Genomic DNA, 14,799 nt, shown 5'->3' with positions numbered 1-14,799 from the left:
ATAAATAAATGAAAAATAGGTATAAAAAATCTCGTTTTTATAATTATCTTATTAAATTGACTGTAAAAATAATCTAAAATTAATCTTTTAATTATATGTGACATGCGTCAAAGTAACGATTACAATAGTTCAGTTGTTGGCTATAAAATAAAAAATTACAGCCAAAAAATAAAATTTTTTAGAGAATTATTAAAACAATGGTTTAATTGTAAGTAAACTGTAACATTTATGAAGAATTTTTAATTATAAAAAGTCACAATTTTCCGTTTAGTTTATGAATCGACTTCTAATTATTCAATAATTAATCCGTCAAAGCAGTATTTCAGATAGTTTGATGGGTTGAATTCATTATTGAAAATGAGTGGCTTTGATAGTAAATGTTGTAATTATCATTTCGCGCTGAAAATTCAATTACTATTTACAAAGTGCGATTTCTCATTAACATAGCAAACTGAGCACAATTGAAGAGGAAAATTAGTAAAATATCTTATAGTAGCATCGTGACAATACAAGAAACTCGGAAGGAAATAGCTGTCCCGCAGTAATCCTAAATTCGAAGGATGATTCCATTCTCTCGACTTGGATTCGCATCTCGCCATGCATACATGCATAGCCCGTCTGGAGGTGGGGCAAAGCGCAACGGGGGTAAATGTAGTACACGACTTGGCTGATAGCGATGACGCCAGAGTGGAGGACGGACATTCAAACGTCGGCGATCGCGATTGCAATTGCAATTGGCCCCTCGGACTACCACCACCGCCGTTACGAGGTAGGAGGAGGTAACCATCTTTATTAGGCAATTCGCGCCGCGCAGGGAGAAAGCGAGCGAGCGAGAGAGGGAGAGAGAGAGAGAGAGAGACGGCGCCCTCGGGAAAACACGCACGCGGCTCACTATTAATTCAAGGGTGTGCGCGAATCCACGATAGCCGCTCGCGGCTCTGTGGTACCGCTCCGCTAAATTTTGCTTAACTTCATGGATTATTTATTAGGCTACTGCGAACACAGGTACAGCTAGAATTTGTTTGTATTTCAATTATACCACGTCTAGTTATTTCATTGTTGACGATGAACGAGGGGTCAAACTAACCGCGCTTGGTTTAACGCTTCCAACAACTGCCAATTTATCGAATACGCAGAGAAACATTATACATTGTTCGTCAGACTGTGCTAATACTATCGCGTTTACAAGCTACTGTGTGTAAACATTCTGCATTTAATGGAATAATTAAGATATAGTCAGCAAACTCTGTCTCAAATATGAAAAGTTTACCTTTTATTTCCTATAATACAGTGTTAACTTATATAAAACTTATCTTATTGCCGTACGAGACAGCAGCAGAAGCGAATTTTCCTAGAAAGTAATAACTAGAGATTATAAAACTACGTGCGCACCTCGCGGAGTAGCTTTGAAATGAGGTCAACAGACATAATCAGCACTGAACCCGCTGCATATATAAAAACCGAGTATACAAGGTTCCGCGAAAATTTTCTAATAAACTCGACTCGCGAACGCAGCGCTACCTATTTGAGCTCGTCAAGTATACTTTCTTATTTCCATTACACGCTAGGTAAGCTCGCTAGTTCACGAGTAGATTTCAACACGTATTTGCCAATTAGTTTCCCCTTTCAATTTCCTAGAAAGAGAAAGGAATTACCACGCGCGGACACGATAGCTGATTGAATCACCATTGCACCTGCGGCTTTTTGCCTATTCACCTATTTTACAATGGAGCCGGAACTGGACGCGCGCGAGCATTTACAGCTCCGAGTGGCAATTGCTAGCAATTAAATGCTAATAGACCGAGTGCAATGTCGATCGATCCTTACCTTCTCATAAAAATACTTTTTCTTCATGATACAAGAAGTGCTTGTTGTGCAAGCGCACGTTCGACAAACAAAACATTTGGAAATCAGTGATTTGAAGCTGTGTGATCAACGATTCGTAGATTTTTGTTTGTGTGGCGAATTGACGTTCTAATTTTGCGAATAACGAAGAGGAGAGAGATGGAAAATGAGCTCTGTTAATGCACACACACTGCTGATATTTTAATGAGCTTTGTTACGATTTAATGGCATGCTCGCATTTCGATGCTTGTTCATAGAAGCACAAGCAGGCTTGAATAATCGGGTTCTAGGGGAATATACTTCATATAATCCCTATTAGCTTGATTTATCGGTACTGGTATAGCATGATACGCGCAAAAGTTCGTTATTTCGTCGACGCTATCGTTATGCTCGCAAATTATTATTGAAACGAATCTACATCAGAAGTAGCGGTAAAGAAATCGACAGACGAATGTAAAATTACACGCTTATTGGCATAATCAATACTATAGTAGTGAACGAATTCCAAATGCTGTCGCTGAATTGACTTAGTCGGTTACGTGTGTACAGTATGAAGTTTAGCAAACGCATTCAACTAATACGTATGTGCATACATACGAGACGTTTCTGACCACGTTATTACTGTGTTGCGTTTATCAAAAGTTCAACCAGGATTTATGCATAAGCAGCCACGCTTTACTACAAATTAAATACGCCAATGTAAATTGAATAGAAATGCTTAGAATCGCTAGCTTTATTCAATTTTACCTATATTGTACGGAAAATCTATTGTTTTTCGCACATTCAAGTGGCGTAATGATACAGTATATTAGTGCAGAAATTATTTGTTATAAAAAAGATTTTGCGAGCAGACATTTCGCCAAAAATATAAATTACAACCGAGGTCAGGAATTAAGTATCTATAAAAAGACTCATAGTAGTCCGTTGGCAACAAACTGGCTGTGTTACGGAGATTTAGGACACAATTAAAAGACACCATCTCCTTGGGAGCGCCAAAGACTGTACTCTCTCTCTCTCTCTCTCCCTCTCTCGGAGTAATAAAACACTGCAATGAAACCGTGCTCGATAGTATAATACCCTCTTTATTTTTTTGACGCTTCTAGCTACTACATTCTCCACAATCTCATGTACCGGAAAAAAGAAAAAAGCGAATACCGGGTAATATTCTCAACTGGTGTAATAAGAGCCGAGTAACTGTTGATTTTTGTTGTTATTTAATTTAACCACACATCGCGCAATTCCCGAGGTAAATAAAAATCTACTCAGTGGCGTTTCCATTGAAACGAAGCGTTTTTCCACGAAGTCGAAACCCGCTAGAGAGAGTGAAAGAGTACGTAGCAGAGAGTAAAAACAGCGCTAGCGAATAAAAATGAAAACAGCTTCGTCAGGCCACGTACAATGCAACGTAATAGCAGATGGCTGGTTTGTCGACTCGGCGATTCTCGCCGTAGCTGATTCGATTTATACATACATAGTGTATATACACGTGCACGAATAAAGAGCCGCAGTATGCTTTGCTAAGCGTGCGTGTACCTATGCACGCCGCAACACGTCCTCTCACCCGACCCCTTACTCAGTTCCTACCTGTATGCACGGTGTCGTCTCTTCCTCTCTGCGCAACTTCGTGCTGCATAAGCTTCGCGACATCTCGAGCATTTCTAGCACGAATGTTTGTAAATATTTCCTTGAACTTGGTTTTTTTTCCAATAGAAATTTCTTCCTTTTTGTCTCATCTGAACTTCCGTCGGTTTGGTTTTCAAAAGTTTACTTTACGAAACTTCTCGCAAAACTTTCGACAAAACAGAAATTCTTTTTCAAACGTTTATTTTGATTTTTGAATCACAATTGGGACGAAAAAGTGCATATTTGAGAGTGTAGATAACGAAGTAACACAAAAAATTAACTCAGATTTTTTTTAATGACGTGAAAGCTTGCGACTACTCGTCGACGGGGACCAAGGTCAATCGCCGTTCGGTATTTTTTTCAACCCGTTGTTCTGAAGCAACAAACAATTCAGTAACTAAAAAGACAAACCAAATTTGAAATTGGCTTTGGATAAAATACTCACTTTAAATAAAATTTATTTGTTTTTAAAATTGCTAAGTATCGGTCGTACTGTGAAATGTTCGTTCAATCGCAACGATTACAATTACACTTTTGTTCCGTCTCGTATAGAACTATTTTCATATTATTATGCAAAATAGGATGAGTCTAGCGCTGACAAAGGTCTAATTATGCCATGAATTTGACCAAATATTCGGGGGAGGGGGTGGATAATTATGCAAAATACCGCGCACACTATATACACGCACATATTTTCCAGGGTGCGGAGTTTCGAGTGAGAGAACGGTAATTTGAATTCTCGACTCTGTATAATGATCTCTCTCTACAACTAAGTACTGAATGGCGCTGAATATGAGCCCGGTTTTATCGATAATAATGCTCGCGCTCTTCTATATGAGAGCTCGTTACGTTTGATGCTGACGTCACTTGCTGATGCTGCTATTTGAATTATAATTTGGGTCATTAATGTCGACGATGTTTGAGCTTTACAACGGTAGAAAATTATTTTTCGACTTTTAAAATAACGAAATCCGTAATTTCTTTACACCATCTTAAACAGAATAATGCTTTCAAGCATGTATTGATCATAATATCAGACAACTTCGAAATAAAACGCCAACAATAGTTGCGCAGTAGAACAAGTAAATCTCTTGTCGGACAAGAGTCGTAAACACGGCCATTATACTCATACAAGTGCTGGAAAAAATCAAAGTACAATGTTTTCCCTGAAATTAAGTGCCGCTGGCCGTCCTCAAATTTTCCTCATGAAAATAGCTGCGCGTGGGCGCACAACTCGTAAAACCGTGGCGTAACGGTCTCTTTAAAACTGCAGTCAGTGCGACGACGGTTTTTCGAGAGTGGTCGGGGAAGGAGGGTGAGTACGGTCTCGTTACGGGAATACCGTGAACAATAGGACGATAATTCGTGCGCATCCCGCTGTTTGCACGTGCTCGCGCGGGAACGCGGACATGAACGTCGGCAAATCGGCTGTGGGAGGGGGGAGGGAGAACCTAACCTGGGCACGCTGCTGACGGGTGTATACCGCAGCTTGTCTCTGCCTCGCGGTGGTACAATGAGCTCTCGTATGCGAGCGGCAGCAACGTAAGATGAGAATTACCGCAGAGAGAGAGAGAGAGAGAGAGAGAGAGAGAGAGAAGGGTGGATGGAGGTAAAGAGGAGTTTGTTTCGCGTTTAGTAGCGCGCTAACATTGCCTTTGGCAGCATAGGTTGCAGCCAGTGCTAGCGTCAGCGTTTTCAACAGAGCGCACGACTTATCTAGGCCGCGTGCTCTTCCGACTTTGAAATTTGCCGGCTCATTTTTCTAATTTCGCATTTTCAGTTTGAGCTTGTACTTTTGTTTTGCTCGCTCTCTCTCTCTCTCTCGCTCTCTCTCTCTCTCTCTCTCTCTCTCTCTCTCTCTCTCTCTCTCTATCTGTTATCTTGGCTTTATCAATAATTCTTTATTTTGACGTTTTTATTTGAGAGCAGCAATGCGTAGACTTGCAGAAATTGATTGTGTAATCTAAATAGAACTTATAGTTTTATTTTATATAACTGCATTCCAAATGGTAAGCTTGGACGTTCGAATTATGTAGCTGTTTATTTTATAACTGTCAGTAAAGGAACTTTATTCGTATTACTGCGGCATTACTTGAACTTCCTTTTTTAGGAGTTTTATGAAACCGCATCATAGAAATGTTCTAGATATCAGGATATTGGAAGTTTATAGAATACGGTTCTTTGAATACTATCAAAATATTGTGAAAACGTCTATAACTCAATGCTTTAACATATACCAATAGAAAGTGTATCGAACCATTGAAAAATATGTAATATTCGTTATTCGCTAAAGTTTAAAAATAAATTCTCAACAATGCGAAAGCTATTAGATGTTTCCGCACGATATATTTCGAGTAAAAGAGAGCCGGCTAACTGAAAAAAAATAGCAGTTAGCGTCTATTATGAACAATAGCTAGCAATGGAAATTGCGTAAAGCATTAGTTAAGGGTGAAGGACTGGTAGCAGTAGAAACGGCAGCGCAGCGTCCACTTTGCTCGCTTAATAAGCGTGCGACGCGGCTATTGATTAGGTAGGCGCATTGGCGTGACGAAATATCTGGTCATAACGCAAAGTGGGCGATTCTGCGTTAACATGCGCTGCGGTCATCACTACCGCGTACGCTGACGAGCCAAGTCCTTCACCTCCCCTCGTCCCTTAGCGTTCCACCCTGCGTTGATCACTGATATTTGCCGCCATACCGTGTCCTACTATGGCTGATCTATTTGTACGCGTATCCTATTACTACGCATCCAATCGGGATAACCGTCTTGGTATGAAACATGTCGTTAGAGATATTAAAACTTTCCATTGGAATTACTTCATGAATAATCATTGTATTGTTACAATATTACTGCTAAAGCCAATCGCTTATTATTTTTTTTCATTATCAAGTCATAGTTTGCAGGTTAATAGAACCCCACCTATTGTTCGAATTAATTTTCAAATTCACATTGTGCAGCAATCGTGAATGGAAATTCAATTCCAGACACACGGTTAAAAAAAAGAAAAGCGAATCACAACTGCTGTATTTCAAATATTTAATCTCGATTAAAACGGCAGTTCAACAGTCGAGAATGAAATTGAATTTTAATTGGTTGTGCTTCCATCCACCATTGAATTAGCATATAATAAATGCTGTGTACAACTAGGTCATCCAAAAAATTATTTAAAATGCGCTCTACGTAAATGCTTATGAAATATTCCTGTACCATTTTAAAAATATTTTTAATACCAATGTATATTTTAGTAGCACAGCTATCTTCATTTTAGAGCTTTTTGCCAATATCTAAAAAGAGGGTGTGATATAACTCTTGTACGTAGGATTGAATATAAAAAGTAGTTCAAAAACTAATAATTAACTAGCAAAAAGAGGTGTATCAAAATTACGGGCTACTTCTCTATTGATATATATTATTTATAAATTTTGAGTTATTTCCTTGGTATTTTTTTCTTATTGCCTAATATCATTGATTCATGCGGTAAGGTGTTAAAATATTTGACTGATACTATAACTCCACTTTTTTGTTACATCATAGATTATCAACATACGTAATTTATTTTTTCTTAGCGCGAATCTTTCCGACACGTGTGCGTGTGCTTATGCGTATATAAACACTCGCATTTACATGGAGTTTACCTTTCGCGCTCACACGAGCATCTCTGAGAAAATCCCACGTTCCTAATGTAAATCTCCGGTGGCGCGCGTTATCTGTTACCGTTTGTAAATCTGTCGGCCTTTTGCGAGTTTGTAGTCTCTAGAGAAGCTAAAATGAGATGACACTTTGCTAGCTTTGCGCGCACACACGGTGATATATTCCGCATGGAATATTTTTTGATGCACTCTTGCTTAGCTAGGTATACGTGCGAGAGAGGATATACCGGAGACGGATAATTTGTGTGTTTGTGTGGAGGCGAGCGAGAAGCTCGTGCACGGCTGCACAATTGAAAATTGATAAATGGTATAATAAAGTGACTCAGCTGCTACACTTTATGATAGGAGGCATGGCCTCGTAGCTAACTGTCACATTCATTGTATCAGCGTTGGAGGAGGGGATATATATGGTGTCAGTAAACGTCATTCCAATTGCTGTTATTAGTTTGATATATTCACCTGTATACAGGCTCGTTCGTTGACTCTTTGAACCATAGCACCATCGTAACAAAATCACTACTATTCCGTGGCTTGGTATCGCAAGGCAGAGTAGTGATCTGTCCGACCACCCCTTGAACATTGACACTGCTAACTGCAAACAAACACATTATTTCCGTCAATCTATCGTTTTAGTTCTTTCAAATTTAGTTCAGCGTCTAGAAAAAAACACGAGTTATTGAAAAAAATGTTCACATTAATTCATCGAAAATCCAAGTGCTGAATTTTCGTCGGAGGGGAAAAGCAGTAACGGCATTTCGATAGCCGCGAATGCGTAAGCGCAAAGCCCAAAAAGGAAAAAAAAACACATCGAATTTATCTTGATTGTATTTCTCTACATACATTGAGACTAAGCTGTAAAACGCGCGTGTGCACAGAGGCGATTGCGCGTAGCGAGCGCCGAAAGTTATTCGGTAAAAATAATAGCTTTAGCTAGTGCTGCTGGTGCTGCTGGTGCTGCTGGTGCTGCTGGTGCTGCTGGTGCTACTGCTGGGGCTACAAGTGGTGGCAAACGGGTTAAAATAGCAGTGCTATCACGCGTGTATTTCAACTCTCTCCCTCGTGGAACGTGTACTAAACTAAATCCCAACGTAACATTTACGCTTGAAAAAAAGAAATCCTGCGGCTTGAACTCTCGGGAAAGCATCCACGCATAGCGTATACGTGCAAAACTCATTCTCATTCTAAATGTTCAATTAACGAGAATATCCGCGTTAAATCGCTCATCCAACCCGATTCTACTGTTAAATTCGTCCGCGCGTAACTTTATTCGCTTAACAAAGCTCGAAGCGCACACATAGACGGAGAGCGAGTGAGCGAGTGAGCGAGAGAGAGAGAGAGAGAGAGAGAGAGACAGAGAGAGTTGTTGTGTTAAATCGGTTACTCTTTCCCTCTCCTCTTTTCCCCAAGCACCAATAGCTGCAGGCTCTTTCTCGCACGTGCAGTGAAAACGGCTTTATGGCTGCTACACGTGTATAATGCTCGTCATTCGACGTGCAACGGCGACGTTGCACGTAAAAGTTGCCGTCGCCGCCTCGGTTTTATATACGCCCAAGGGTTGTTGTAGCTTTCTCGCTCTCTTGCTTGGTATGCCACCACCGATACGTTTCAACGCGCAGACCTTTCAGCATTGATAGCTCAGTCAAAGTATTTTTCCAAGAGCTGTGCGCGAGCGCGTTACAGTTTTTCCGCAGCGGCTATTATCGGACATTGACGCAAGGCTTTGCGGATACTATCGATTTTGTTTATGACGAGTGAACCTCGCTGATAACTTTTCTAATACCCACTACTGAACATTGTTTTGTTTTTTATCGTTATGTTGGATGGATGTTCTATTATTGTGCTTAGGCTCTTACATACGATTAAACGTAGAAGATCTGAAAATTTCCTTTTACAAAGTGTACATTTTATTCATAAATTAACAAACATTCATTCATAAAATCCTTTTAAATTAAGTTATATGATTCACTTGAAATATACTAATTCTAATTATATAATTTTTCCTTGCTGTTTATAAATTAATTAATACTAATTGAAAATAAATTAAATGAAACATGTTTCAATCACTACTCACTATTAATCGTCTGAATCCTGCGTATACGCAAACTAGTAGAATCATCAAAGTTTGTTCAGGCATAAACTCAAATGTGCCTTTCAACTATATAATAACGTACACGTACATTTATAACATTAAATAAGCAAATAAGTAATTGTTATTCACTTTAGTGCATATAAAAATTACGATGGATTATAAATTATTTGAATTAGAAACAATAGGAACAGCTATCCACTTCATATTGTTCAAGCTATATATGTATTGTTGTTTTATAAACATGTTCCTGCACATCAATTACCTTCACGATAACGCAATAGAGATTTGAAATTGTTGGGTACCGCGTTATATCATCATGATTCATTGTCTGCCTTGGTAGCTATTCTCATCTTAATCAATAAATTTATTGTCTGATTATATTACAGCTGAGCGCTTTCGACGTGAATATTATCAGGTTGATAAATGTAATTTTTATCGCTTTTTATTATTTCATGACACATTTTGTCGACAATCTTCTTCAGTAATATTAATTAATAAATATTGCATAGAATATTGTAAAACATGCAAATTAAAGCGCCTTTTGTCGAAATGCTGTGATATATAAATTGCTCCACGCTTACACATACAAATGTCTATGTGCGATATTGACGAGATGTACAATTGCTCAAACTTGCCTATGACTTTCGCCTACTAAATTTGACATCTAAAATATGCAAAATCGCAAATTAGCGAGTAATGAACATCTACTGTGCAGACGCTTTTATGTAAACTCCTCATTACATTTAAAACTAATTTCACTTATTCTCTCGTGAAAGTTTTGAAAGGAGTAAAATTTACTCATTACGTAAAGCTTTTATTAAATACCTTGAAAAAATTCAAATTACCATTGAACATTTAAAGACAAACCTGACGTATAGGTTCACTGCACTGAATAGTATAATAAACCTTGAATTAGAATTGATGGACGATAATCGTTCTATGAAAGTAAAGTTCCATCGAAGTCTTTACTATAAATTTTAATTGATATAACGCTCTTTTATTCATTCAGCGGAAGTAATCTGGCATGAATTTTAATGGTCTCATTTTCTAAAAGATTATTACGAACAAGCTTAGCTAGATTCAATTATTCGAAGAAGTGCCTTTGAATACAGTTACAATTCTTTCTAATTTTAATACTTTATATACAAATAATTAAACAACTTTATAATTTACATGGTCAAAATAATCAGCACAAACTATAACAAGATCTCGATGAAAACTTGAAATTATACGTAAGCTTCAAATTTTCACCGAGGAAAATGCATCCGCAAACGTGTGCAAATTCAACAGACGAGGCTGATGCTTATCCCTCTTGCTTTCTCTGTATGTCTGTCTGTCTCTCTCTCTCTCTCTCTCTCTCTCTCTCTCTCTCTCTCTCTCTCTCTCTCTCTCATGGGGAGGATGAACCACGCTCGGTTGCTTTCAAGTAAAGACTCAGAAGCAGCAGCAACAGCAGCAGCAGCACCACCACCAGCAGTTGACATACAACGGCACAGGCCAATCGCCGACTGTGCACACGTACACATAAACGTCCCTTACGGTGGCGGTGGGAATGCGAGGAAAGCTCCGCGAGGCGGAAACCGGAAGCTCAAAGCTCCGTCATACCAATTGGTTATCGCGCTAATTGAGCTGGACTGACCGAGCTAATAAGACTCATAATTATCGGATGGAATGCTATCCCCAGCCGACCCTCTCCGAAGCTTTTCCACGGTGCCACTTGACACGCTGAGAGGGCTTTGGGATATTTCGGTTATAGCTTTACACGCGTTTGGAGGAAGTACATTCCATTAGTGCACCAATCAAAGGGTATTCGTTTAGACTGCACACGCTCTTGCACTTTTGCACATATAGCTGACTCGCAAGAAATTTATTAGAGGAACTAATTAGCTAAAAATAATGGTCCTCGTCGGCGAACAAACTGAGTCGCGAATATCTCGAATGTAAAGTCAGAGAGCTCTACGCATATCTATGACATTTGAGAGTTCTGATATCCTTTGATGTGTTTCTATGTCGTGTCGAGAATTAGTTGGTGAAACTGCGCGCTCTCTCGCTAGTCGCATTGATAGGTAGAGAGGTACGAGCAGCAGTAGTAGCAAGCCAATCAGCCATATGTCAGTTTCAGCTTTCCCCGTGTCTTTGAATTCGGATAGTTCGATAAGAACGGTGCGGGGAAACTAGTGGAAGCTCATACGTCATTCGATATCAGCGTGCGTGCAATGTGCAAGCACGCGCGCTTCCAAATCCAATTGCATTACGTACTAGCGACTGATATCTTTTTGATTCTCTCTCGCTATCGCTGAACGACGAATTGAAAATGATATGTTGATTGAAATTGACAGCCGTTCAAGGATAATAAGTACTGGCTTTCTTCGGAATAACCAGCGGTATTTTCGGGATTACACAGAAGTTTATTTTAAATATCAACGGGCGCTCGTGTAGTGATGAACATCTAATCATAAACGCGTAAGCTACAGGCGTGATAATGAAGAAACTAGATTGACGTGCGCGTGTGTATGTATCTAGGCAGAGCAGTAGCAGCAGCAACAGCAGCAGCAGCTCGTTGCTGGTCAGAGACACATGAACCTCGTTCTTGGGAAATTGATTACCAATATTAGACGCCCAGCTAGATAGATAGATAGATAGATAGATAAATAGAGCGAGAGAGAGAGAGAGAGACAGATACTTGCTAGTGAGCAGAGAGCTGGTATGTGTCTGTGCGTATAGGTCTGGCGAGCAGCGATATGCAAGTCAATGGGCCGATAGACGGATGGCCGACGCGGCTTATTGGCTCTCTTCGATCTCTGTCCTTCGCTCATTCCCCCCTTCAACGTCGTTCGCTACCTGCTGCTGTCGAGGGATCGCTATGAGACACGCTAACTCGTTCTCTCTCTCTCTCTCTACCACCGAGCATCTCTAGCGTTATGCGAGTTCTCGTCATTCCTCGCGTGCTACATTGGAATTTCAGTTTTCTGCTACACTAATATCCACTTCTTATAAGTATGTAGCAGTTCATGATTTTTCTGTCGGAAAAATATTTAGAACTTATTCAAACATTAGCAGATTATTAAAGCTTTGAGCAGATTAAAACTATTACGACAAACTTTATATTAGGCAGGATTTTCAATTCCATGTTGTAAATGGGCTTTGAGGAAGTTGCTTTTTAAAAGACTTTTGAAGCTTTCTCATTTTTATAATAGAACTTTTACAGAATATACTGTCCTTAACAGCTCATCAGCTCTTTCAAATCTGCTTTACCTACAAGTTTATTATTTATGCAACGCGGGACAAATTGCTTCATCGTTAAGGAGAAATATTCATCTATGAATCGTGTTCTTTTTTCTATTTTTAAAATGAAATACGTCTTTTCAAAAGATTAAAAAATGAAGGATTGCTTGCTTGCACATGAATAGAAATACGGGCGAAGTCATTTTCCACGTAAGCTAGTCGTACTTACAAATTCGAGTAAAACAAATGGAAAAAGAAAATAATACAATAGTACGCAGCACAATAAATCTAATGATGCTAGTGGAATAATAAAATACACTGATATGACTCGTTAAAAAAGATTTAATGGCTAACGATGGGTGGTGTATAATGAGGATGAAACCAAGTTCGGAGGCGAAAACACGAAGTGAAAATTAATTCGATAATAGACGTAATTTCGAGCCAATGTCCTAAATCGTGCTCTGGATCAATGCATCCGAATGCTATACACAATACAGTAGCAGCAATCTGTGCTCGCGCGCTATAGTAGGCGATCAAAATTTCGGCCGCAATCACATTAACGCGCTTGAGTGGCCCTTTAATGCACACATAGCATATACAAAGCACGTGTGCCTCTCGCGCATCTGGGCTTACAGTGTTGAGCGATTCAATGGCAGCAGCAGCAGCAGCAGCAGCGACAACAGCGGCAAAAAAGGGTAACCCTCGAAAACTTTTTGTCCGCGCACGAGGTTAACGATCCTCGACCTCTCCACCGTTTAAACACTCGTTGGTTGTTTTCGCGGTGGCGCTAATGTACACTTGTGCTGTATTTGTAGGCTCGAAGAACTCGCACAGAGGTCCGCTTCATCGTGTGGCCACTTGGTAACGCGAACTACTATTTCGTGCAGCATGAGTCTCGAGTAGGCACTCGAATTACACTGAATACATTAGTAATTGTAAAACGCGCTTAACGAGATTCCTCCCTTGTTTCTTGCTTCTGATTTCGTATTACTGAGAACCATTCGACACGCAAACAATAGCAGATATCATCAATCAATCGAATGAAACCGATGGTCAATTGGCACAATTCACTCTTAATCGAGAAATATTACGTCATTGGGTTTTAATTCAGGAAACCAGCGCGTTTCCCATTCATCAGCAAAACTCAATAAACATTAAAAGCGGATAAAAGTTCTATTAGGATTCATAAAGTTGCTCGCTTTCGATTGAAAAGAGAAATAGAAAGGGAGAGAGAGAGAGAGAGAGAGAGAGAGAGAGAGAGAGAGAGAGAGAGAGAGAGAGAGAGAGAGAGAATTCAGGGAGCAAAAAACAAAAGCGTCAAAATTCGAACGGTGAATATTCATTGATCTTTGGAGCATAGCGTTTGCGTTTCAAAATGGAATGAACATCGAACAAATGAACGCTGTAACCGTAGCGTAGTGTAAAAGGAGAAGGGACAGGCTTTAGGAAGTCGAAAGCGGAATATAACGTTTGTTAAAGCTCCGTGAATAGCAAATAAAGCGAAAGGCGGCAGGAGCAGCGATGCGCTCGACTGGTGTGTAACGGTCTCGAATGTAATTTTACGAGCACGACGAGTAAAGGTAGCTTTGGCTTGGCTACATCTGATACTATGCTCCAATAGTAGTAGCAGCAGCGGCGGCGGCACCAGCAGTAGTAGCGTATCTTGCAGACACCAATCTAGTTCTAAGTTGGCTCTGACGATAATGCACCCAGCTCGAGTTTCGCGTAGGGCAGAGTATTACGCTAAGCCGCTTGGTGGTTCGGTAAGTCGCGCATGATTATGATTAAAAGCGCCGTGGACATTCATTGGCGCGCGCACACTCACTGCTGCTGCTACTATCTCTCTCTTTCTCTCTTTCTCTCTGCGTCTTGATTAACTTCATTCCGTGAACACTATCCGCGGCTAATAAAAGATTAGACGCCTGCCCAACCAGAGTTATAATGTCTATCTTATTATTATACAGATTTCTGAAGCAGAAATTTAGCCTCATCTTCTTGTCAAGCACCAACGAAGCACAGCGAAACGTAATAAGCCGTCTGTGTTTTTGTTCTCGTGAATTAGATCTGTTAATTTCGCGGAAATTAGTTTTGAGTTGCGCACAACTTGCGGCAACAGCACATGACTTGACTCAAGATCTAGTTGCAGGATGCATTATGAATGCGTCAAGTTTAGAGTTGCAAGGAAAGTTAAGGAAGAGCGAATATTAGTCTGTATTATGTTTGTATGATTAGATATTATCTGATATTTATTTCTCAGTGAATATCTATTTTTTGATAGGAAAGTCAATGCTCAATTGAATCAACGTTTCCGTACGGCGTATGAGTCGCCAAGACGATCTTTGTCAAGTGATAAATTCTAAACAAC

At 39.8% G+C, this 14,799-nt stretch overlaps 1 protein-coding gene across 6 annotated transcripts in view; it reads right to left on the bottom strand.

Annotated features, from left to right (window-relative positions):
* LOC131670360 (nephrin-like) overlaps positions 1 to 14,799 on the bottom strand; it is a 67,590-nt gene that overhangs the window by 43,889 nt on the left and 8,902 nt on the right. For all 6 annotated transcript variants that reach the window (XM_058945895.1, XM_058945894.1, XM_058945892.1 and 3 more), the window contains exon 3: positions 7,580 to 7,712. In XM_058945895.1, the coding sequence (XP_058801878.1) occupies positions 7,580 to 7,712 (133 nt within the window). The remainder of the gene's footprint in view (positions 1 to 7,579; positions 7,713 to 14,799) is intronic.

Source organism: Phymastichus coffea, unplaced genomic scaffold (genome assembly GCF_024137745.1).
Source record: "Phymastichus coffea isolate CEN01 unplaced genomic scaffold, Cenicafe_Pcof_1.1 PCOF00109, whole genome shotgun sequence".
NCBI classification, from domain to species: domain Eukaryota; kingdom Metazoa; phylum Arthropoda; class Insecta; order Hymenoptera; family Eulophidae; genus Phymastichus; species Phymastichus coffea.
The sequence above is the reverse complement of the archived record's forward strand: the minus strand, read 5'-3'. Positions and strand labels throughout refer to the sequence as shown.